Here is a 26527-nt window from a genome sequence, read left to right on the forward strand (position 1 = left end):
AAAAGAAAGGAGGTCTCACTTCTACCACTCTTTAAAAGTTTTGTTTTCGGTTTGTGTCATTTTAAATGCACAGTCTCGTTATGCTCAGATTTACATTTTTCTGTGTTTGTGGAAAAAAGCAGGCGAGTCAGCCGGCCCAATATACCATTCTTTGTCATAAAGCCACAGTTTCACTTTAAACTTAAAGGTGAACTTTTTGGGCGATGATGTACAGTGTTAAATACTGCATTTAGCTGCCATTTGTGCTTAAAACCTAGTGAATGCAATGCATCGAGATTCAGGCCATTAAACAGCTGATCCACTCCGAGTATTTCTGCACTCTCTCCTAAAAGACTCGGTTGATATTAGCTGGCGGATCAACATTTACCACATGATCCCTCTCATCAGCGCCACTATTTGTAACTTTGCGTGTGTTTGTAATCCTGTGTACTTTTTATTGCATCTTCCTCAAACTTTAGCCGTTTGCATTACCCGCGGTCATAAAAGCTCCGTTATCTGACAGCGTAAAGCCTTGAGTGATTGACAGAACCAATATAGCGGCAGGGAATATTGATTCAGCATGTTTTTAGAAAAGTCAAAACAGGTTACACTACAACTATTATTTGCAGTCGTACAAATGCCCCCAAATACATTATAAGGTCGCATAGATTAAATTTTGAGCCCTGGATGTCATTGTGTCATTGCTTATTAAAAGTTGTCATCTGGCTCTATATAAAAAATGAATTTAACTTGACTTCAAGGGGGGTGGGGAAAGCTGTTAGAAGGGCGGGGAGCCCCCCTAATATAATGGTATGGGAAACACTGTATTTTATATATAAATTATTTAAAAACTAGAGAGAGACAGAGAGACGTGCCTGTCTGTGCCAAAGACCTTTGCTCAAGAAGACAATTTTGACTTTACTTTTGGGACTTATTCTAACCTAAATGGTCAAACACACGCTTATGTGTAGAATAGGGCAGAAGATGTAAATCGCAAAAATTTTAGAAAAATCTGTGATTGTCATGGGAGCCCAGTTGTGTGATCAGGAGTAAGGCCCAATTAAATTTTTTACCCCTACCTCTTGACTCCATTGACCCTTAAAACAAAAAGTGAAGAGAAAGGGCTTTAAATTTACCCCTAAGAAATGGGACATCACACACATTATCTTATGTCGCTGTAAGATTTTGCGTCCTATGAAATTGACGATAGCGCCTGCTGTATTCCAGTTGCGTGGCTGACTGTATTTATTGGTATTTATTCAATTATTTTCTTTTTGGCTTAGTCCCTTTATTAATCTGGGGTCGCCTGAGCGGAATGAACTGCCAACTTATCCAGCATATGTTTTATGCAGCAGATGTCCTTTCAGCTGCAACCCATCTCTGGGAAACATCAATTCCATATACACTACAGACAATCTAGCCTACCCAATTCACCTGTACCGCATGTTTTTGGACTGTGGGGGAAACCGGAGCACCCGGAGGAAACCCACGCGAACGCAGAGAGAACATGCAAACTCCACACCGAAATGCCAACTGACCCAGCAGAGACTCGAAACAGCAACCTTCTTGCTGTGAGGCGACAGCACTACCTACTGCGCCACTGCGCCGCCTGTTGGTATTTATCTTTAGGAAATTGCATCATAATGTCATCATAATGACATAATGTGGCAATAAGCACATAACTGTATAGTGTATTTAAACAGTGGCCATATTTATGTATGTAAACACAAGAGACCAACATTAACATTATACCAGATACTGTAAAATGCTAATTCCCAGCCATTAGGCTTTACTGACAGTTTACAGAGTTTGAAGTAAAAACATTAAATGTTGTGTTTTCACAAACTTTCAGAAGAAGCAGCAACACAGACCTGTAATTCAAAGGGAAACTACACAAACACCTGTCATTATCACCAAAAAAATATCTTTGCTTTTTTTATTGTGCAATTAAATCATTTGTGATGAGGAATGCGATATTGCATAGGTTGCCAGTGAACTATGACTCTGCGTAGTGCTAAAAGCATGATTCACTACTGATTACGCAACCGGCTTTACTAACAAAATGCACATGTCATGTAATGTAGTGTAATGTAATGTGTATTTATATAGCGCATTTATTGTGTATGGCCATACACCCAAAGTGATTTACAATCATAAGGGGGGGTCTCTCCACACCACCACCACCACCAGTGTGCAGCATCCACTTAGATAATGCGACAGCAGTCACAGGACAACGGCGTCAGTGCGCTCACCACACACCAGCTATTGGAGGAGTGGAGAGACAGTGATATTGCCTTCGGTCAATTACTCATCTCTAGTGTAGAAATGCCTGTGCTACTGAGTCTTCACATAAACACACACAGACTCTGAAGAAATGTATTCACTTTAAACTTTCTCCATGCATAAGGATTTGAAGTGGCAGCAGCTTTGTGTGTTTATACCATTATCATATGATATAACACGGTTTTTGCCTAAATATCATTAATCACATTATTACTCCGTGTAGAATTTTTTAGAATCTATATAATGTGTCAACATTTTTTTTTGCATTTTTGTTAGAAAAGGTTAGGTTAGCCTTTAGCTCAAGTTGGACTTAGGAGCATAGACTTTAAAACATATGGACATAGTATCCTAATGTCACCCATAGGTTTCTGAACACTGCAAAAGAAGCTACAAGTAGGCAGCCAACAGTCGCCATTACATTTGCGTGGGATATTAAACAAGGGCAAAGAGGTGGAGAGTGAGTGCAGCTACAGACACCTGCTAGCATTTTGCTTAGACTTGGCTTAGACAAACTTTACTTTGGGAGAATGCTTAATACTTTATTACCTGCGACTCGTTTGTGTTCTGACCACATGTGCTTGGCTATATACAATATCAATAAAGTGCTTAGACTTTTAAAAACACTGTTGTTACACATTGAGCCATTAAGCATTGTTTTTATGATGTTTTTTTTAACAGAAGGAAAACGTGAATTACTTCCAAACACTTCAGATATATGTGTGTTAGTAAATGCAAGACTTGATGAAATCCAGGCATAACACTGTATGACATCGTTTCAGATGATTGTTCTTGAGCCTACAGCTAATAAATCTGTCAGATTCTGGAGTGCTTTACAGGTCTAAAGAAAAATATAAGTGATTAATGATCTTAAATAAAACAAATAGATTTATAGAGATGGTATATATCTGTATAACTCCACTCAACTGGGAAATGGAGGCAACTTGAACTGTTCGTGAGCACAATTAAGTGCACACAGCATGCCATATCATCTGATAATTGTAGGAAATAATCCTAAAAGACAATTGACTGTGTAAAGAAACATTAAATAACATAAAAATACGATGTATATGCCGAGCTCAGCAGCTAATTAGCCAGAGTCAGCTGGGGTGACGAGACAGCGAGCAGCGTGACCTAGCTGTCACTCAAGTGACCACGCCTTTAATTATGCAGATTTAATACAACTTAATAAAAGCAAATTGGATGAGTTATAAAAGATTCACCCCCTCACTTAAAGGGTGTCATAAAGGGTAATCATAGCTATATGCACCAAAGCCATCTTTTGTACCAGGCTGTAAACATGTTTTTATCAGCTGTAAATATGGCCAATTTACCATTGCAGTCAGAAATCACCTGGATTCCTGGGAGCCAGCCCCCCAAAGGCGAGTTGATGAATCGCAGTTTTAGTTACTTCCGTATGATCTCCCGAGGGAGAGCCCGAGGTTGCCGCTTGCTTAAGAGCATTGATGTTCCTGATTTGCATGATGTTCATGATTTGTTTGTGATTTGCATGTTGTTGTTTTTTTAAATGACGAATGTTGCTGTTTGTCTCTTGTTAATCTATTATTACAGTGACTCTTCTAGTGAGTATTCTGATTGGACGGCAGATGCGGGAATCAACCTCCAGCCACCAAAGCGAACCACTAGAAGGCCGGCCCGTGTGGCTGTAAGCAGTAGCTCTGAGGATGAGGAGGGAACAGGACAGGGTGAAGGGGAAGCTGCGCAGACCACTAAACAGGCTGAAAAGAAGAAGAAACCTAAACAGAGGGTGAGCATTTATCCATCATTCAATTATCCATATATATGCATATTTTATTTTGTAGTAATGTGTGTTTGTGTTTAGTCTGTGCCTGCTGGAGAATTAGAGGAATGGTTGCCCCCTTCTTGGATCATGGAAACAATCCCAAGACGATCACCTTTCGTACCTCAAATGGGAGATGAGGTGAGTTTCTCTTAATAAATGTAGACGTGTACAATATATTGCCCAAAGTAAAAACGAGAATTGGCATTTTACATATGCATCTTTCTGCAGCCATCTCTCTCTCTCTTTGTGTCCTTCTGTAGTTGATATATTTCCGTCAGGGTCATCAAGCTTATGTCCGAGCCGTGAGTCGTGCCAAAGCCTATAGCATTAATCCTCAAAAACAGCCCTGGAACCGCCTGAATCTCAGGGTAAGGGGCTCTTTTTTGGCACGTCACAATTTCCAATTATTATTATGAGATAATTATAAGAGTTGTGTTGTCTATGTTTCCTCAGGATCAGGAGTCTGTAAAAGTAGTAGGTATTAAATATGAAGTCGGGCCGCCCACTCTGTGCTGCCTCAAACTGGCCATCCTGGATCTCACCTCAGGGAAAATGACCAACGAATCCTTCAGCTTGAAGTATGCATCCTTTTACTGGCCAAGAAATTAATAAAAAAAAAATAACAACACAAGCACATTTTACTAGATTTAAAGTTGAAACCAGAAGTTTACATACACTATATAAAAAGGCACATAACCATTTACAAAAAAAAGTCAGATGGTAATGTATCTCAACTTTTTCTCTTTTAGGTAAGTTAGGATTATCAAATTTGTTTCTTTTATGCTTAATAGCAGAATAATGAGAGAGATATTTTGTGAGAAATTGTTAGAACTTTTCTTGAAAGTCAAAAGTTTATATACAATAAGATGATTATGCCCCTGAAAAAGCTCAGATGATGGTGTCAAGGTTTTGGAAGTTTCTTATTGGCTAATTGACAACATTTGAATTAATTTGAGGCACAACTGTAGAATAATATTTAAGGAAAACCACAAACACACTGCTTCCTTGTGACAACATGGTAAAATCAACAAACTAGAATTAACAAAAAAAAACAGATTAAAATTTGCTAAATTACACTGGGAAAAAGACTAATTTTTGAAGACATCCTGTGGTCTGATGGAACTAAGATTGAACTGTTTGGCCATAATGACCAGTGTTACATTAGGAGGACAAAGGAGAAAGCTTAGAAGCCTAGAAACACCATCCCAACTGTAAAGTATGGGGGCGGCACATTATGTTGCTGCTATGTAGGCTGCTTTGCTGCAGGAGGGACTGGTCCATATCACAGCATTGATGACATCATGAAGAAAGAACATTATGCAGAAATACTGAAGCAACATCTCAAGACATCAGCCAGGAAATTAAAACTTGGCCACAAATGGAATTTCCAAACAGACCATGACCCTAAGCATACTGCCAAATTAAAATGTACTTTAAGGACAACAGAGTGAATGTTTTGGAGTGGCCTTCACAAAGCCCTGACCTCAATCCTATAGAAAATTTGTGGGCAAAGTTGAAAAAGCTTGTGCGAGCAAGACAGCCTACAAATCTGACTCAGTTGCACCAGTTCTGTCAGGAGAAATGGGCCAAAATTACTTCAAACTACTGTGAGAAGCTTGTGAAAAGATACCCAAAACATTTGACCAAAGTCATAGACTTTAAAAGCAAAGCTAAAAATACCAAGAACATGTATGTAAACTTTTGACTGTCTAGAAGTTAATTAAAAAATTCTCAAAATTGTTTCTCATTATTCTGGCATTTAGCAAATTTAAATCATTTAGGGAATCCTAACGGACCTAAAATAGTAAATGTTTAGTATGATTTACCATCAGACATCTAAAAAAATGGTTATGTTTCTTTTTTTAGACTGTATGAAACTTCTGGTTTCTACTGTATTTATGATTTACACAAATATAAACTATTTGCAGTGTTTGTAATATTGCTGTAATTGCATTATAAAGATGGTGATGATGATGAATTAAATAAAAATGAATAGAAAATCTAGATAGCTTTTAATCGTGATTATAAGGATTAGTAATGCTAACTGTCTCTTTCTGTAGGTATCATGACATGCCTGATGTTATTGACTTTCTGGTGCTACAACAGTTTTATAATGAGGCCAAAGAACGCAACTGGCAGCCTGGTGAGTTTGTACTTTTACTGAAGCTATTGCTCAGACTGGGGGCTTGGATTACAACAAACCTTTTCCCCTAATATCAAACTTTGTTTTCATTATAGCTATAGATGGAAATACAATCTTGTGGTTAGTTGAGATGAAGTGTGCTATTACTTCTCCGAGAGCTTACAGTATGCACTGATTGCTACCTGGCTACAGTGAGTGAAAAAAAATAGTGTTTTATAGACTTCCAGACTGTCAAATCATTAGCTGTCTTTCAAAGTACTGACAAACTCTGTCTGAAGAACAAAGTTGAGCTTTCTGACAGTGTACAGAAAAGAGTAGTTTTATTAAATGTTTTTTGAGATTTTTTCTTAGCTTTTCAACTGCAGTATGAATCATCTCATATGAATCAGACAATGTAGCTTTTATGTTACACACGATTCATGATACCAATTGGTTTGCTGGAAAGTCTTGCTGTCTCATTAAGCTCTCCACAGTCCATCTTCAGCCAAGCTGAAACTACCTTGTTCAGGAGATTTCTAATTGTTTCTGTGCATTTCTGAGCATGCTTGCCATAATGAAACATGCCTTAATGTATTGAAGGTAAATCCTGCCAATTTTAAATAAATCAAATAAACATTGGACATAAAAATGAAAATCAGATTAACATTTTAATTTTAAAACATTTCATTTAATTTTATTTAATTTTCATTTTCATATCCACTTTGACAACACATCGTCCCTGTCAAATTGATAATGAAAATGAAGTTGCCAATTTAACATTTCATTTTCACTGCATTTCCACGCCAAGACTGCCAATATTTAAATGAAAAGCCAAACTGAAAAATAAAATGCAAACACAATTTTTACAAAGCGTGTTATTATTGTTCACGCTATAATAGTGACACAATTCAAATGAAAATGTACATTTAAGCTTTCCTTTTATTGACAATTTTTCATTTCAGTTTTTATTTTCAATTTAATTTTCAACTTCAAGCTGTATGCAAAGCCTATGCTAATCAGTGGGAGGGGCATATTCAAGTGACGTCGAGTGCTTTCACACACAGAGCCGGAGGGCAGAAGCACGGTTTTGATGGATGGGACAGCGTGAGTTACTAGTGTAAATACAGTATAACAGAAGTAAAATGGCAAAAACTGTTAGTCAGCTTTTACGTTAAGCAGCTGCTGCATTGGTACAGCAAGAGGAACACGGGACACAGGAGAACCAAACGTCAAACTTCCATCCCGCAGCAGGAGTCGCGGGCTTCCTCGGTGGGCAGAGAGACTGCAGTGCCTTGTGATGAAGTCGTATAGTATACTGTAATAGGTCCTGTGACGTTAACAACTTGTTGGTACTAAAATCTTTGAAAGACAGCTAAATCAGCTCGGTAAAGTTGGTTTTAGGTTTGATATTCGCCAGACATTCATGCACGCAGAGTTTGGGATCATCTGCAATAAATGTCTGGCTAAATGATTTAAATAAGTCATGGACTTCTGCTCTCTTAAGTTTCAAAAACACAGATTTCTTTGCAACTTGAAAAGGCATCTTTGGATGTCATTCCTTTCTTTGGATATCAAGTAAGTCACTGCACTGTTCAGCTCTTCAGCATGCTGGATGTTGGTTTATAAGAGTTTTTTTTTTTTTTTTTTTTTTTACAGATGTTTACTGAATTATGGACTAACCAGTAGCTTGTGATGTGGAAGGTCCTTTTCTACTCTTGCCCTAAAAAAACTCAATAAAATAGTCATAAAGAACATGTAAAAAATACTTACAAATACCTTAGAAACGGTTTAAAAGTAAATTTTAACGGTTTTAAAACCTTGACCTTTCAAAACTGCGGTAAACCTTTAAACCGGTTATCATCCAACGCCTATTAGCAACATGCTATAAAATCTGCAGAATGCCTTAGTGACCACGTAGCATAGGTTATTAAGTTATTAATGCTATGATAAAGACAAATGTGTGTATGATTATAATAATCATGAATTAGCATTAGCATAGTAGTGAATATCAGCTGTGTGCTTGTGTGCAGGTCAGCGTTTCAGGAGCATTATTGATGATGCATGGTGGTTTGGCTCACTGGAGTGTCAGGAGCCGTTTGAATCTGAATATCCAGACAGCCTCTTTCAGTGCTACATTGTCAGGTACAGTAAATGGGTTTGATCTGTGCCAAGCCTAAGTACATAGTACAGTGAATATCTCAATCATTGGGCTATGCTGTTTTTGCAGGTGGGATAATGGAGAAAGAGAGAAGATGAGTCCATGGGATATAGAGCCCATTCCTGAAGAAGGTACTGACACAATTTACTCCACACATTTACAGCAGTCATATTCAGGCAGGTCTAACAGTGTGACTGTCTGCAGCTCCACTGCCAGAGGAGGACGGGGACAGTGTTCCTGTCACAGAGGACGAGCTCCAGGCACTGCTGTACAGCCCGCAGGAGGGAGAGTGGGGTCTGCACACACGAGATGAAGAGTGTGAGAGAGTCATCACTGCCATAGATCAGCTGCTAACACTCGGTATGGCAAACGCGCACACAAACCAGCAAAAACACTTTCTGAGTTTATTGAAAATGGTGAGCTTCTAGTTGTTTCAGTTGCTGGTGTAACAAAACCAGCACAATGGCATTTCATCACCTTCTGTACTTATTAATGCCAATGAAAACCTTCATCAAAAATGTTAAATAACTACAAATTTAAACAATGTGCGATGCTGGACCACAAAACCAGGAGTGTCAGGAGTGTCAATTTTTTTAAATTGAGATTTATACATCATATAAAAGCTGAAGTATTTAGGCTGATTTATACTTCAGCGTGGAGTAATCATATGCCTTGCACGTAGTCGTACATTTATACTTCTGCTGTTTGTGTTGCGTTTTCGAAATGCTAGCTGGCAGTAAGGTTTTATGTTCTTCTGTGTCGAGTTTTTTCGCGAGTGTCTTGTTTTTCTAAATGATACCTTAATGTACAAGTAGCTCAAGCTCCTTCATTCAGAGGTGGGAATCGGCAGACGTGCAACAACCTTAATCATAAGGTTAACACAAAAAAACAGTTCACCATCTGGAGCTAATTCACGGACTCGACACTTGTAAACCATCACTCCATCGGGTTCGTCTCTCTCACCTCCACCTACACTCGTCGCAGCAACCAAGATGACCAATCACAGAGCTTGCGCTATGCGTCGTTGCGACATGTAGTTACATTTCTTAAAAGGTGCACGTCAGCATCGGCATCAGTCATAGCGAGGGGTATACAACCTCACGAAGGCTGCGCCAGACCATACGCATGTGCTTGAAGTAGAAGTATAAATGATGGTTTGGCTTGTTTGGATTTGGACAATATTTGGCTGAGATCCAACAAAACTATTTAAAATCTGGAAAAAATCTAAATACAGAGAAAATTGTCTTTTAAATTAAGTTCTTAGCAATCCACATTACTAATTGCAAGTTAAGCTTCAATATGTGGTAACAGTAGTAAAAAAATGACAAATGTCTTCATGAACATGATCTTTACTTTGTATTCTAATGGTTTTTAGCATAACAGTTCCTTTAATATTTTGAACCATTCAATGTATTTTTACTGGTTTTAAATATACTCATGCAACTTATCACCGATTTCGTGGTTCTGACACACATAGATTTTAAACTATTAAATTTAAATTCTAAAAGATGAAAATGGCTTATTAAACTCAGAAAATTAACCAGTTTTTATCCTACATTACAATTAATGGTTGCTATTATAATGGTTGCTATCTTTTTTAAAAAGAGATTTGTTACCCATTTTAAAATCAAATCTATTGATAATGATTTCTAAATGTTTGGCATTGACTTTTTTGTTTGAATATCACATTTTCAATGTACTATCACATACAAAATACCATCTAAGCAGTTGTATTTAGGGGTATGAACCTACACTTGTCTCACGGTTCGGTTAAAATTATTATGCCATCGGTTCGGTTCAATTAGATATCTTGGTGCATCACAGTGCATTGACGATGATTTCCATTCACAATGGTATGTATGCACATGGTCCGCCAGCCCCAGGGCTTCCGGTTAATTGTCATCCCATACAAAATAGCCACATTTAAGATCTTATTTCATTTTAAAAAACTAGACCCTTAATGCCTGGCTGAGATTCGATATAAAGTGGGTATCAGACCAAACAAGAAGCACTGCACTAAAATTAATTTTTCCACACCATGTCTTTAAAATATGGAAATTAATTTTACCCTGGTATTCTTAGTGGAATTTCTACGCTAGCCTGCTGCTAATTACCGCGTCTGTTTAAATGGTCTTTTTTACGCTTTAACAACCAAATAGATTCTTAAGTCTATTTAACTGATTATATTTGAATTACATTACAACATCGATGCTGTAAAAGGAACCTTGAGAAATTGAAAATAGTCACATAAAGCTTTCAACTGGAAGTTTTATCATTGGCTGCAAAACACTAGCTGTGTATATTCTTCATTAAATATTTTTTCACAACACAAGAAAATTTTATTAACATCTATCAATATATTTATATATTACTTGTAATACAATTTTGTTCTTTAATACAAGCAGTCAGTTATATGAACTGTACTCTTAATATTACCTGCTTAAAAAACACGCCTTTTGAATGTTTTAAACAAAACTCAAATATATCCACAGAAGGCAACGTGATAGCTAATAAACTAATGTAAATATTATGCCGCCTGCTTTCTGAGCGCTGTCAAGCGAGTTCTTACACTCCTATTAGTGAATAGCTATGTTTCCATCCACCTATGTTTCCATGCCATTTTGCAAATGCGCATAAAAAACCAGTTGATGGAAACGCCATGATGCGCATAAATTTTGAAAATGTGCATAAAAAACTTATGCGCCTAACTGGGTAGGATAAACTTTTTATTCGATAAGAAAAGATGCACATAAACTGCGATGGAAACACTTTTACCGCACAAACTCCAGCATGCGCATTAAAAAAGGTCATGTGATTTTGTTAAAAGACATCATGTGATGCTTAAAATGTGTGTGAACGGACAAAACGTCAGGCTGAGCACATTATAAATATCTGAAATGTTGTTTTGTCTTCTGAGGCGCATTCATTTAGAAAAGATTGATGCAGCTTCCCCTACTGCAGCAAATGCAGTTTTTACTGTTGATATTTGGCGCCAGTTAATCAGGAAGTGACGATTTTGTTCTCTTTGACTCATTGGATGGAAACGATGCTTTATTCGCACAACTTTTATGCGATAATCCAGTTTTGCGCATAAAGGTTATTCGCATTTTTGGATGGAAATATAGCTACTGTCTTCACCCACTCAACAGAAATGGCTGCGATTGCCTTTAAAACTCTCAGCACTGTTCACCAATGAGTGACACGGACATCACAGGTAATCCGTAATAGACCCAGTGTAGAAACCTAACAGCTGAGAGGAGCGGAAAGGTTACCTTACAAACATGCCAGCTGTTCAAAGGTATACATTTAGAGAGAGAGATGGAATAAGTGAAATAGCGACCTCTGGTTCTGTTCATTCAGTGTCAGTGAAAGACGAAAGAGTGATTTGTGCACAATTACCTGCTTTTTAAATAGTTGCAGCATTTATTTACTCGCCCTCGCCTCCTTCGCCAGTGTATTCTGCATCAGTGTGTAATAACCGGTTTTGATCTATTACTGAATAGATAAACCGAATTGATCACCGGTCATACCGTATTTTCTCACGTCTGCATCAAAGACACCCCTTGTTGTATTGTGCAGTGTTACTACAATTTAAAGTAACTGGTATCTGCTGAATAAATCTTAAAATATAATGTATGCCAGTGATGAATTAGCATCCATTAATACAGTCGTCAGTGTCATGATCATTCAGAAATCATTCCAATGAGCTGACTTGATGTTCAAGAAGCAATGAAACATTAGGATTCTATTTATCTTGTGTTCAGACCTAACACCCCAACCTTTAAACAGTAATGTACATTAATTACTCATTTAACCTGAACAAATGAATGTGTTTAACCACGATCGTTTTTAATGTTTTTCCATCAATTTTACTCAGATGTGGCGAAGGCTTTCTCTAATCCAGTAAATTTGAGGGAATATCCGCTGTACTGCACTGTTGTGGCCTATCTCACAGACCTCAGCACCATCAGAACAAGATTAGTGCACCGTTTCTACAGGTATGCATACCTTTAGTCCATTGACCACACACACCGCATCACCTGACAAAAACGTGTGCCCCATGGCAGTTTTCTTACATGTGTGTTTGCATGTGTAGGAGGATCTCTGCGCTCATGTGGGAGGTGCGTTACATTGAACACAATGCTCGAACCTTTAATGAACCGCAGAGCCCCATCGTCACGGCAGCTAAAACAGTCAGCGACGTCCTGCTACGTTTCATCAGGTCAGAGAAAATAGTCGCTTACATTTATATCAGAATTCTAATTACCCATTGAACCTTTTGACCATTGAGGCATTTGCATTGTTAATGTGTGTCTTTAGGGATCAGAACTGTACTGATATCCTGGATCTTTACAATAAGATGAAGTCTGAATTTAGCAGCGAAGAAGACGAAGAGGTGAGAATGAGAGCCTGTGTGTCTGAATTATGCCAGAAGTGTGAGTGTATGTGTGTGAGCTCCACAATAAATATGGTCTCGAACAACTTGGGGAAAAAAAATACACAAAAACAATATTTAAAAAATAAAAAAATCAATTTTAAAAAATGTTTCAAATCAAATTAAAACCTTTAGGTCATGAAGTATAAAGAACAATTGTAATGGATTTTGTGAGCATAGATGGACAATTTTTCTTTTTTTTATGTTTTTTGTTTTATGTATGTTTTGAGTATAATTTAATTATAAAGCAAGCATAATATCACTGTTTTAAAATTAAAATAAATCTTATTTATAGCATTACTTTATTATAAAACAAACTTCATATTATCATTCTATAATATTAAAAACATTAAAGGGATAGTTCACCTTAAAATTATATTTTTGTTATTATTTACTTGCCCTCACACTTTTTCGAACCTGTTTGACTTTCAACAGAAGTAGCGTTTCTTCACAGTCCCCAACCCTTATGCCAGGGGCAATATCATTTGTCTCTCAAATCTCAGACATTTCCAACAATATTTTTGTAAACATTGTAAAAAGTGTTTAATTATCAAATAGTGCAGTAAATTGAAGAAACTTTAAACATGAAACCACCCACTGTTGGAGATGCTAGCTAAAAGCTTTTCAAATTGTCCTGGGTAGGTGTCTAATTACAAAATGGTTTACACAGGATGAATATTGCCTGTTGAAATGGATAGTTCACCTCCAAATTGAAAGTCTGTCATGATTTACTTCACACCCTTTATTCTGTTAAACACAAAACATATATTTTGAAAAACGCTGGAAACTTGTAACCATTAACTTCAATAGTATTAGGTTTTTTTGCTACTCTGGGTGTCAATGGTTACAGGTTTCCAGCTTACTTCAAAATATCTTCTTTCATGTTCAAGAAAAAAAAAACTTAAAGTAAATAGTGAGTAGCTTTTAATGTATGGGTGAACTATCCCTTTTTTTTAAATAAAATCTTGTTAATGATGATTACTGTTATATATATATATATATATATATATATATATATATATTATATATATGAGCAGAAAATGAAATTAACAAAGAGCACACCAAGTGTTTTCCAGTACTGGGATGCTGTGAGTGAATAGGTTTCACAGATGAAGAAAATAAGCTCTTCATTATCTCTGTTTGTTCAATAGGAGACGGTGGATGTGGACTCGGACACTCCTGGCACCTCCACTGGTCAGAGGGTGAGATAACTCAACCTTCGAAATCTGAAAGAGTTTCATTCCCAAATGTGTTTTCTCTGACCCGTCTACTATTTGCAGAGATCCAATAGCACACCTCAGAAGCGCGGTGTTGTCCTGGATATAAACGCCTGGCACAAACAATGCAAAGATCTTGTGAGGAGAATGATTGTGAGCTCCGATTCAGAGCCTTTCCGCCAGCCGGTCGACCTCTTCACGTACCCGGTACCTCACTTCTCTCATTTTAATGCCGCCTTTTACTTTGCTTTGCTACCTTTAGCATGACCTATCACTTGGATTGATGATAATTGATCTGTCTTTCTCTATGTCAGGATTATCGTGATATTATTGACACTCCTATGGATTTGGGCACAGTCTCTGAGACCCTGACAGGTGGAAATTATGAAAATCCTATTGAGTTTGCCAAAGACGTGCGGCTTATTTTCAGTAATTCAAAGGCTTACACACCCAACAAGAAGTCTCGGGTAAGACCAGCACCATTGTGTTTTACCCCTATCATAAACACACAATGATACAATTTTATACAGTTGAAGTCAGAATTATTGTTTGTTGTGTAGATCTACAGTATGACTCTGAGCCTGTCAGCATTCTTTGAGAATCAGATCATTCCCATCATCTCAGACTACAAATCTGCGGTTCAGAATCAGCGCAGAAGTCAACAGAGACTCATGTGCAGCAAGAGATTACAGAGTTCCTCTCCCAACAGGTAAAACATGTACACTCCCTGTTCATGATTCAAAGTTCACACCTTGTTCATTTCTTTTTTTTTCTTTTTACATTTTAAACCTGTTTTTTTTCTGCAGCCCCAAAGGAAAACAGAAGTCAGGAAAGAAAACTTTGCAGATGTCTGCAAAAGCCCGCACACGGAAATCCTCTCAAGGTGTTTAGGATTTTCATATGTGTTGCAATTAATCATGGGAGCCTGGATTTTCATTGATTTTTGACTTTGCAACATTAAAATTGTCAGTGATCATATTATTAGTGAATTTAGACTAGTGATTTTGTGTACTTGTTGATTTGAGAACTAAAATAATGCTAGAAAAGATTGATTGCTCAAAATTGTATGACTATTAGTATGTGCTCACTTTATTAAAAACTGCCTGGGACAGGCCAAACCAAAAATGTCAAGTCATCTATTGACAGAACAATGTTTTTTTTTTCTCCCCACCAGATTCAAATGTTGCACAAGTTGATGAAGACAGTCAGCCTTCCTCTTCCTCCTCGTCTTCTTCCTCTTCCTCATCTTCCTCTTCCTTTTCATCTGAGCAGGCAGGAGCCAACAGAGTTACACGCAGCCAAGTGACATCAAGTAAATCCTCAGGTACACACATTCATATGCAAACACCCAAAACATGTTAGAGGTCAAATCGATTTTAATGTTTAAAGTTAAACTTTTTTCAGTTTGTTGTTCGTTCCCAGAACGTTCTATGTTGTTTAGTCAGTAAAGTTTTCTTTTTGTAGAACATTCTCTTTAAGTTGTTACAAAAACCTCCCATCATTGAAGTTGAAAACTGAAGTAATGAAATGGAATTCTATTTGGCAATATATTAAAATATAAACCGTTTCAGTCTTCAGTCTTTTCAACCAGTATTTTTTCTCAAATATTTGTAATATAGACAAAATACTATTGTCAAAACCTCTTGTGTAGTATTTGTTTTTTTACTATTTAACATTGGATAGTGGGAGAATAGTGATCTATTTCAAACTAAATAAACAACATATTTCTTAGTTTATGCAAATTGTTTAGTTCTGGGTGTAAATATGTTATGGAAGATCTCCAAAAAATAAAACAAACCCTTAAAATTACACAAAATAAAAGATGCACTTTTGGGTGGCTCAGTGGTTAGCACTGTCGCCTCACAGCAAGAAGGTTGCTGGTTTGAGTGCCAGCTGGGTCAGTTGGCATTTCTGTTTGGAGTTTGCATGTTCTCCCCATGTTCACGTGGGTTTCCTCTGGGTGCTCCTGTTTCCCCCACAGTTCAAAGACATGCGGTATAGGTGAACTAAAGAAACTAAATTGGCTGTATTGTATGTGTGTGAATAAATGTTTATGGGTGTTTCCCAGTACTGGGTTCCAGCTGAAAGAACATCCACTATGTAAAAAATATACTGGATAAGTTGGTGGTTCATTCTGCTGTGTTGACCCTTGATAAAGGGACTAAGCCGATGGAAAATGAATGAATGAATGAATGAATGAAAAGTGGCACCTAAAAAAAATCACCTTCAGAAACATTTGAACAGCAGCATATATCACAAAGAGCTTGTTTTACAAGTTGACTATTTTATCCTCTGTTCATCTAAAGGTGTCTTCCTACCAAACGGAGGTCGAAGTTCCCGTAGGAGACGAGCTGTGTTAACAGAAGAGGGAGAGGTTTCCGAATGTGAGAGCACCAGCTCATCTTCATCTTCAACATCTGCATCTTCATCCTCTTCTGCAACCTCCTCCTCTTCATCCGAAAGCGACGACAGCAGTGCAGAGGTGAGCGGCTTCGCAGATGGCGGCGATCACGACTACAGCAAGGCTCCGCAACATAAACAGAAAGGCAAAGCTCCAGCACCACCACCACCACCTTCACCTCCACCACCAGCTCCCACGATTGACAACCCAAAGAGAAAGAGGAAAGGAGAAGAAGAGCAGTCTGCAGAACCTGAGAAACGACCACGGCGGACGAGCAGCAGAGAGGAGGAGGAGGAGGAGGAGGAAGAGGAGGTAGATGATGAGCCTGAAGAAGAGGAAGAACCAGATGAAGAAGAGGAACCTGAGGAGGAAGAGGAGGAGTCAGATGATGAAAATGTCATTTCACCATCAAAAAGGTCAAATCAAAGAACTCCAAAGTCCGGACGGGTCAATACTCGTAACCAAGGGCGTAGAACTGTTCTGTACAACGATGACTCTGAAGAGGAGGGTCCCACCTCGGACCCGCTGAATCTGGGAATGTCCCGTTCCGGAAGAGTTCGTCGCATGACTGAACGTGCAAGGGTCAGCCATCTAATGGGCTGGACACATTGATGATCCTTACACAGACTCACTACTGCAGGGATTTTGTTTTTAGTGCTGTCCTTGTTTGTTTTACGTCCCCAGACTTGACGTTCATGACTCTTCCTGGACTGTGGTGCTTTCTCTTCTCTGTGGTTTGCTAGAATCTACCACACCATCATCTAATCATCCACCTCTGCCTTATTCAGGTCCAGAGCGGCGAAGATTCAGTCGTTTTTCCCATCTTCTGTGTTTCAGTTTCTCTCACTCCGAGGAGTCTATCCTGTCAGAAAGATGGTGCTGCTGTTCTCCCACTTCCATCTTGCATTCTTTTCATACCTTTTTTTTTAAACTAGCGATCATCGAGAACACTTAAGTTTACCGTGTAATTCAGCTGACTTGACTTCACTGTTAAATCAGGTTATGCATTTACCTCTGTTCAAAAATGAAATCAATCTAAGACGCATTAAGTACTTCCAGATCACTCGCGCTGCACCTCCTCCATCTGAGCTCAGACGTGAGAGGAGGATTGTGGGAAACGTAGGAGAAAACGCACTTCTCCTCGCTCAAATACACTTCAGATACACTTTTTTTAACAGAATGTATTTATATTTTTCCACTCTTGTATGGTACACTCGGATTCATTCTTGGCTTTCAGTAAGGAGGACGTTCGTGTTGATGATGTTTGCACATTTTATGTCGAGTTTATGTGGCAGCTGATTGGTGGACATGAGGTGACGTCTGAATCCTCTATTCTGACTGGTTCAGATTTCCTGTAAATTGAAAACTGGTGCTTTCTGAAGAGTAACAGGCTGTTTTTTTACTGGTTTGGTGTTAATTTCCCTCTGTGCCATTTATTATGAAAACCGAAAAGACTGTTCTGGTTTGAACAGGAAACGCTCTCCGAAAGTCACCTAATGTGATCAGTGTTTTCTAGTGTGATTTCAGGATGGTGAATACAAAGCATTATGAACTGATGAGATCAAATTGAATCTTGAGTTTGATTTGTGGTGTCAAACGGTGTGTCCAGGACACATTTTAACACACTGGTACATCTCTCGTGCTCTGTTTTACTCTGTTAATCCAGTGTCTCACTTTTGGTTTTCTCTTAGTTGCACTGCTGTGAGAAGCACCCTCTTCATCAGTCTCTAAACTGATTTTCCTCCCAGTTTGAGAGCTCAGCCTGTCAGGATACAGCATTATAATCGTAAGGCTCTGTGTCACTTCGACATGATCTGACCAGACTGAGTTCATTCATTTCCTTTCCATTTTTCATGGCTTTTTTATCAGGGTTTTTCATGGTGTGACAGACGAGGCCTGGATCTGTCAGTGACTATGATGGGGAAAATGGTCATGATGATGTTAGATGTCATAAGCTTGTGTGTTCATTTTTTTCTTTTGTACACATTTTGGATTGTTTTTTATAATAAAAGATGTAAAACTGATTCTGTTCTATTAGTACTTCTGCTACTGTTATGTTCTTCTGCGCTCTCTCTCTCTCTCTGTCTGTCTGTCTGTCTGTCTGTGTGTGTGTGTGTGTGTGTGTGTGTGTGTGTGCGTGTGTGTGTGTGTGTGTGTGTGTGTGTGTGTGTTAGCATATACAGAAATTGGGCACTATATTTGGTACACCTTGCTAGTTTGTTGGGTTATTGATTCAACATGGTGCTAAAAGCATTTAAAGGTGCTGTATGTAAGTGTTTGACTCTTCTAAAGCATAGAAATAGTGTAATGTGCAGATATTTAAGAAACATGCCAAGTGAACATTCTTTTTTTTTATCTAAAGAAATAATTCTACGGTCAGATATTCTGTTTTAAAAATGTGAGTTATGTGCTGGAATGTCTGTCTTTGTTTTGTTTTTTTTAACCCACCCAATGCCAGTTTAGCCAATTATATTTTAGCAGCCCAGGTTGCCCTGGTGGAAAACCACGTATTTAATTCATTCATTCAGATAGGCTCTCAAAGTGTGTGCCCGTGACCAAATCGTGACTTCCGGTGGTCAATAGCAGCCTAAAATGAGATGCAGATTCAGTTCCACGTGAGGTTATTAATTAGCACTAATAATATAAATATTACCAGGGAAAACATTAGGTGAGCATGTAACATTTTAACCCTGTGCCCTAACAACATGCTACGCAACGAGATTTGCTGTGATAAGCAATTTGGCTATTTGCACTAGACAAAACACAACAGAAATGTAAATACAGCCCTTCAGAAGCACAGAATAGTGCATTTACTGCATTACATTGAAAGGGTAAGATTTATAAACTCATTAATACATATTAAACCTCTTTAACATTAAATATGTATGCTGATTCAGTCATATGTGTTGGTTTTTAGTCACAGTTCTGAAGTTCCATTTCAAACGGTTTATTTTATTTTCAAGATCTGAGGTAAACTATCTGCTGTTGCTTTCAGTATTATTGCAATAAATGTCATGTAAAATGGCATTTAAACTCACATTGTTTGCATTTAACACTGAATAAAGCACATGAGGTGTACCTGAGGTGATCATTGTCAGTTTTCTGTTTTTCAACTGAGTGTAACCTGTGTTGGTTGGAACAAAAACTCCCTTTAAAATGGAAAATATTCCTTCTATTAGTTGTCCTTACTTTTATTTAGAACACTGTTTAAATCAGCCTCTATTTATACAAAAGCATATATTGCATTCATAATGTGAATCTCATAGGTGCTCGACTGAATTGAGACTGTGATTGTGAAGGCCAGTTAATACAGTGACTCGCTGTCATGTTCAGTTTTGTTAATTAATGCCCAGTTGGGGTGAGAAAAAAACACATTTTCTACACCACATCTGCTTATTATTATAAATTGCTATAAAATATTACTTGGGGCAAAAACCTAGGCTCATTACAGTAATATATAAGCGATTGTTCTATTCTTATGTTTGCCCCATTTTTTCGTTATTATTACTTGAATATACATTTTATCAATTGAATCATAATTTTTCATATTAATAGGGTTAGGGTTAATTATTGAATTTATGGATTTAATATGCTCTTCTAAATGGTCTTCATGTTTTATTTTTAAATGTCTTAATTTATTTTTATCTCAATTTTATTTTCATGGTCATAATAGTTTACGGTTTTATTACATTTTTTTTATTTTTATGTACTACATTTGTATTATTTTCCACACATTTTAGCCCTCCTTTGCGGAGCCCAGCTAGAAAACCTCTATATTTTTAAGTGATATATAATTTTTTTATTTTAATACAATATTTCATGAAAAACATTTATCACAGAACGTCTCGCCCTTTTCTGTTTTGCAATGACATCACTGACCTGAGCGCATGACCGTGACATCACTCCAGTTGTTCGGAGAAGCCGGAAGTGAATACAGGAAAAATACAACAAACGGAGCGGCCACTGTTGCAGATCCACACGAAGAGCTCGGTGAAGACAAGACTGAACACTTCTTTCGTCTGATTCTCAAGTTGACCCCAGCAGCACCACCGGGCAGTCATGTCGAGCATGGAGAGTATCCTTTCAGACCGGAGGAATCGGGCCCGGGCCACATACACTTTCTCGCTGGGACCGTAAACACTTATACTGAGACTCATTGTTGAGTTAAAGTCGGTGGTGAAAATATTATAGTGTATTATATGAGATGAGGTCTAGTCAGGTTACATTCGATAGATCAAATCGCATTTCCGAATTTCTTCTGTCGTCACTGGAGGTTGTGATTGATTTAGAAAGTGGATCTGAAGACCAAGAGTCGAAACACCGAAAGCAGAAAGATAAACAAGTTCGTGAACTCCTCGTAAGATTACTCTTTATATTTAAGTTATTTTCTGTGGTTTCAAACACGTCTTTGGTTGTGTAAGTGATCTAACGTTAAAACATCACTAAATTCCGCCAGGTACGACTCTGACGTAGAATTACGTACTGTCGCCACCTATATCTTATTTAGGTGAAGTCCCAATCCAGTCAGACTAGTTTGTTCAGTTGTGAGATGGCGTATTGTGTTTATACCGTCATAGGCTTTTATTGTGAAAATGTTTTCCACGGATGAGAAGATAAAGTGTGTTTCAGATCTTTTCCTTGACTTTTGACTCCAGAGCATTTGTTCAACCTCAAGTTTGCTGCCAAAGAACTTCAGCGGAACTCCAAAAAATGCGACAAAGAAGAGAAAGCAGAGAAAGTAAAAGTCAAGAAGGTAAACAAGCAAAAACAAAACGCATAGAGCAGCAGTACAGTAGCATCTTCACCAAACAGCTGCACAGCTTTCTGAGCTGTTTTGAGTTTTTCTGTCTGTATATTTTATGTGCTTGATTGTATAAAACATTCTGAGATGTTTCACTCTCAGTATGTAAACATGCATGGTACAAATTATAGTATTGTAAAGGTCAAACTAAATTAAGAGCCAAATATTGACTTTTCAATAGCAAGATTATATTTCAAGTTTTATATTTTATATTTTTATTTTCTTAGATAATAGTGAGAATTGGGAGGAATTAAGTCAGAATAGCTCAAAAGCCTTTTAATTTATATGTAAACATGTATTGCAAGATATTGAATTTATGTAGTTTAGAAATGTTTTAGCAATTCTGATAAATGTTTGCAGAATTGTGCGCTATAAAAATCATTTCATGACAACATTTTTATTTTATGTTTAGAAGAAATACTATTGGTCATTTAAGTAAAACATAATTTTGTATTGTTCTTCAAACACTACTATAAATAATAAAATACAGAGAAACTATGGATTTTCAAGTGATCTGTGATAAATTTCTATAAATAATAATACATACAATAATCTGGTTTACTCTTGTTCAATTTCACCAGTATCACACTTAAGTACCTAAACTATATTACACTTGGGTGTTTTACGCTTCAAATTTTTTTTTTAAATATAGTAAATGTAATTACTGATCGTTAAAATTATAGTTCACCCAAAACTGAAGATTTTGTAACACTTTATTTTGATGGTCCATTTGAGTGTTAGTAGACTGTCTCGTTAATATAAGCTGATACTGCTCTTTCAACAGACTTTTAACTATAAAAAATATAAATATAAAAAACTTTGTAAGTACTTGTTAAATTGCACCAACCCTAACCTAACAGTCTACTTATAATCTAATGAGAATTAGTTGGCATGTAGATGCAACGTAACTTAAATTCAACAAACGGACCATCAAAATGTAATGACCCAAGATTCTGTCCCTCTCCAATTGACACAAACCTATTATATTTTTCTTCTGTTGAATACAAAATAAGTTATTTTGATAAATTTAAGAGACCTATAACCACTGACTTCTATAGTAGGAAAAACAAATACGATGGAAGCCAATGGTTACCTGTTTAATGGTAACATTCTTCAGAAAGATTAAACTCCTAAAGGTTTGGAATCCTTTGAGGTTGAGAAAATAATAAATAAATGTTCATTTTTGAGTGAACTATCCCTTTAATGTTAAATTGTGTTATCACGGATGTGTATCACTGACTAAGCTCTCTGCTTTTATTTTGGTACTCAGGCAATCCAAAAGGGCAACATGGAAGTTGCGCGAATACATGCAGAAAACGCCATCCGCCAGAAGAACCAATCGGTGAACTTCCTCCGAATGAGCGCAAGAGTGGATGCAGTGGCTGCACGAGTACAGACTGCAGTCACCATGAACCAAGTACACACACACACACACGCATGCTTTTCTCTTCATACTAAAATATGCTTTACTATTCATGCAGTCGGCTTAATGTTTAACTTTTGATTTTTATTCTCCAGGTCACCAAGTCTATGGCTGGGGTTGTGAAGGGCATGGATGCAACCCTGAAGAGTATGAACCTTGAGAAGGTGAGATGAAGTCCTCTAAGCCTTAACGTGTTTTCGTTGAGCAGCTCTTTCACATACAATCACTCTTTTGCTCTGATTAATATTCCTCATGTTAATCGTTAGATATCAGGGCTGATGGAGAAGTTTGAGCGTCAGTTTGAGACTCTGGATGTTCAGACGGCTCAGATGGAGGACTCGATGAGCAGCACCACAACGCTGACCACACCACAGGTGACGCATATAGATAATGCTACTCTGACTGCATGTACGCTGACCAACATACTCGTTCTTTTGCCGTTTGTGACACTTGCTGTTTTTAGGGTCAAGTTGATACTTTGATGATGGAAATGGCAGATGAAGCAGGGTAAGAACACTTTAAATGTTGAGATTCATTACTTTTATTATTAGCAGTGAGCTCTGTAATAAATACAATACATACGCCACAAAAGATTGTGATTGGTAGGATTTCAACAAGTGTCTTATACACACACCAAGGCAGCATTTATTTCATCTATATACAATGATATTATGGGGAAAAGTTTTGATATTTTTCCTATTATGCAAAATAATAATAATTTCAGCAAATTATTAACTTTTTTTTTAACTTTTTTATTTAAGATTTTATAAGCATTTTTAAGCATTAGAGATAAGTACATGCTTCCTGACAGAACATTTACGTCAATTATTATAGCATTTGATGGAACCACATTCCAAATCATTCCACCAAACGTTTTGTTTTTATGTGTCTCTTAAAATGCAAATGAGCTGCTGCTCTCCAGCAGCACATTATAAAGTGTAAATAAAAGCTTTCCAGTGCTATTTAAGATAAAAACAAACAAACAACACTTGTGTGTTTAGGCTGGATCTCAATATGGAGCTTCCTCAAGGTCAGACAGGATCAGTGGGAACCAGCGTAGCATCTGCAGAACAGGTAAAACACACACACATAAACACAGACGCACTAACACATGACAGATATACTGTAACGCATCTATCTCTCTCCCTGTAGGATGAGCTCTCTCAGAGACTGGCCAAACTCAGAGACCAGGTTTAAGGGGAAGCGGTGGTGAGTGTGTGTGTGTGTGTGTGTGTGTGTGTGTGTGAGAGAGAGGGACTGTGTATGTGCGAGTGTGAGATCAACATATCCTCTATTTACTGAACCCTGGAAACATTGGCCTCATTGTTTATTTGTGTTCAGATTTCTTTTCGTGCCGTCAAGGACGTGAAGCTTTTCAAATCCACAATAAAACACTGAAAGCTATCTGTAATGATGCGCTGAAAAAACTGAATCGGATACAAGGACTAATGTTACGCGGTAACACTGCTGTCGTCAGGATTACTCTGGGGTCCTGCTCTTCTCAAATTATTGGATTAAAGATGATCATATTGGTGTAACATTTCTTTGTTGTTTTTATTTGCGCTTATGTTTTAACTAGCAGCTTGTCTCTCGGATGTTCTGTCAGTGCTGGCTGATGAGCAGACTAAATGTTGGGTTCAGTTATGTCTTGTTTCTTCTTGCTGCTCCTCTGCTTCAAGTCGATTGTGGGATTAATGCATGTGATCAAGATGATGATTTGAATACAATGTTCATTTTGTCCAATGCTGTAAATCCCCAGTTTAACCTATATTTATACACCCCTACAGAAGCTCTGATCTTTGTTTTGTTTCCCCTAAATGTAAAACAAAAAGAAAAAAAAAGCCTTTGGCAGTGTACGGCTCAAGCAGTTGATCTTCAGACGAGAATATATAAATATGTTTGTGTATATAAATAAACATTTTGCAACACATTAAAGTGTTGGTGAATGTTTTTCCTTTCATCTGTTGGCAATATGTTGGTTTTCAGATGTGGTACAGTGATCGCGTGATTGGTCTGTTGGGCCCAGAGTTACTGTAGGGTTTGGTTTTGATTGGGCTCGAGAGCTTGAGCGGTGATGAGTTTTGATTGGTCCACTGGGTTCAGAGTTAACAGCGCCGCGCAGCTCTTACTGCTACACTGGATCTGTAGTCCAAGGAGAAATATGCTGCTCAGAAACCAAAACCAAGCATTTTTTAGTGTAATTGCCCATCGGAGTATTGCGTGATGTTTTATGCGTGCATCTGTGTGTTCTGTCATTTATTCGACAACTACAACTCAGAGTTGTGACAGTATGCAAAACGCAAATATTAAAGAAGGTAGTGATTTCCAAATTTACTTTGACTTGTGTTTCATTGCAGACAATATGAACACACAATAGTTCATGTTTTGTCTGCTCAACTTTATTTCATTTGTAAATATATCCTCTTTCCTGTCATTCCGACCTGCAACACATTCCAAAAAAGTTGGGACAGAATCGGTTTAGGGCTAGTAATCAGGTAAATTGATGGTTAAATGATGATGGTTAAACAATGTCAACAGGTGATTGCAACTTATTTGGTACAAAAGGAGCAACCAAGAAAGGTCTAGTTAGGAGCAAACATGAGCCGAGGATCACCAGTTTCCCAACCAATATGTGGGAAAAATATTAAAATATTCAAAAACAATGTTCCTTAATGAAAGATGGGAAGACATTTGGATATTTTACCTTCAACAGTGCATATCATTATTAAAAGATTCAAGGAATCTGAAGGAATTTCAGTGTATAAAGAACAAGGGGCGCAAGCCTAAGCTAAACATCTCCGATCACTCGGGCAGCACTGCATCAAGAATCATCATTTATCTATAAGCGATATCACCACATGGGCTCAGGACTACTTTGGCAAACCTATGTCAAGTACCACAATACATGGTTACATCCACAAATGCCAGTTAAACTGCACTGTGCCAAAAGGAAGCCCTATGTTCACAGTGTCCAGAAGCACCGTCAACTTCTCTGGGCTTGGAGGCATCTGGGATAGACCATCACACAGTGGAAATGTCACTGCTGACTGGTCAATGCTTGACAATTTTATATTGGCCTGGGGGATTGGGTATATGTAGATTGCTAGGTGACCAACCGTTTTCTTAAAGGATGACAAGTTGATAAAACATTGCTGCAACTCTGCAAGTTTTATTTCTGAAGAAAATTAAAAAACACTGCAGTGTTTGTCTGAGATATCAAAATGTGTACATTCCATAAAAAATATGAAGCTGATCGGTCAGTTCTTGTCACGTGACTTGCCGTGTACACGCGGCATTCTGAAGATGTTTTTACACTGGGTGTGCCAGAAAGATGCGAGCGTATCGCGCCGCTTGCACGTGTTACTCCTAATATGTGCGTACAAGCCTTGCACCTCCATTAGAAAGAATAAACTTGCATACAAAAAAGACACAATATTTGAACGGCTGCTGTCATTTCTGATCTCCTTCTAGTCGATCTTCTTGCACAGACATGCTGGATTGACCTGATTTATAGACAAATGGGTTGTGGATCCATACCTTTGGCAGTTCGTGGGTCCTTCACTGGGCCTTTTCCCCCAGGTGCACTCTTATGGTCTGGTGCAGCCTTCATGTGGGCGCATAACCCTCGCCGTGGTCAACACTGATGCACACCTCGGAAAAAATGTAACTACACCTCACAACAACACGTAGCACAAGCACTGTGATTGGCCGGTTTGGTAACCCTTACGAGTGTAGGTGGGACCAAGAGCTGCGCGAACCCGTTGTAGCGAGTGTTTACAAGTGTTGAGTCCCGTGAAGGAGCTCCAGATGAAAAGTTTTGTTTTGTGTTTGAGCCACTTGAACGTTAAGGTAGCGTTCAGAAAAAACAACACCAGCGAAGAAACTCAACACAGAGGAACATAAAAAC

General features: G+C 37.8%; 2 protein-coding genes across 6 annotated transcripts in view; both read left to right on the plus strand.

The window, feature by feature from the left end:
* The window catches only part of brwd3 (bromodomain and WD repeat domain containing 3), a 134787-nt gene that overhangs the window by 17938 nt on the left and 90322 nt on the right, over nt 1-26527 (plus strand). For 2 of the 3 annotated variants that reach the window (XM_021471594.3, XM_021471595.3), the window contains exons 23-40: nt 3832-4027; nt 4103-4201; nt 4324-4431; nt 4517-4641; nt 6124-6206; nt 8216-8327; nt 8413-8474; nt 8548-8703; nt 12221-12341; nt 12440-12565; nt 12664-12739; nt 13930-13980; nt 14059-14202; nt 14310-14462; nt 14556-14704; nt 14802-14878; nt 15170-15319; nt 16302-18420. In XM_021471594.3, the coding sequence (XP_021327269.2) occupies nt 3832-4027; nt 4103-4201; nt 4324-4431; nt 4517-4641; nt 6124-6206; nt 8216-8327; nt 8413-8474; nt 8548-8703; nt 12221-12341; nt 12440-12565; nt 12664-12739; nt 13930-13980; nt 14059-14202; nt 14310-14462; nt 14556-14704; nt 14802-14878; nt 15170-15319; nt 16302-17008 (2695 nt within the window). In that variant the 3' untranslated portion in view covers nt 17009-18420. Of the gene's footprint in view, nt 1-3831; nt 4028-4102; nt 4202-4323; nt 4432-4516; nt 4642-6123; nt 6207-8215; nt 8328-8412; nt 8475-8547; nt 8704-12220; nt 12342-12439; nt 12566-12663; nt 12740-13929; nt 13981-14058; nt 14203-14309; nt 14531-14555; nt 14705-14801; nt 14879-15169; nt 15320-16301; nt 18421-26527 lie in introns of those variants that run through there. The other variant, XM_073952151.1, reaches the window with a different exon arrangement.
* On the plus strand, nt 20303-24555 carry chmp1b (charged multivesicular body protein 1B). 3 transcript variants are annotated; one of them, XM_009301289.5, is made up of 9 exons: nt 20303-20471; nt 21052-21149; nt 22468-22614; nt 22716-22784; nt 22887-22994; nt 23084-23127; nt 23622-23694; nt 23773-23829; nt 23962-24555. In XM_009301289.5, exons 1-8 carry the CDS (start codon nt 20456-20458, stop codon nt 23815-23817), a joined length of 600 nt encoding a protein of 199 aa, XP_009299564.1. In that variant the 5' UTR covers nt 20303-20455; the 3' UTR covers nt 23818-23829; nt 23962-24555.

This window comes from Danio rerio, chromosome 5, assembly GCF_049306965.1.
Source record: "Danio rerio strain Tuebingen ecotype United States chromosome 5, GRCz12tu, whole genome shotgun sequence".
NCBI classification, from domain to species: domain Eukaryota; kingdom Metazoa; phylum Chordata; class Actinopteri; order Cypriniformes; family Danionidae; genus Danio; species Danio rerio.

Coding starts and splice junctions, on each gene's coding strand:
- chmp1b (XM_009301289.5), top strand. Junction 21,150..22,467: donor AGAAAGTAAAAGTCAAGAAG/GTAAACAAGCAA, acceptor TTTGGTACTCAG/GCAATCCAAAAGGGCAACAT. Junction 22,995..23,083: donor CAACGCTGACCACACCACAG/GTGACGCATATA, acceptor TGCTGTTTTTAG/GGTCAAGTTGATACTTTGAT.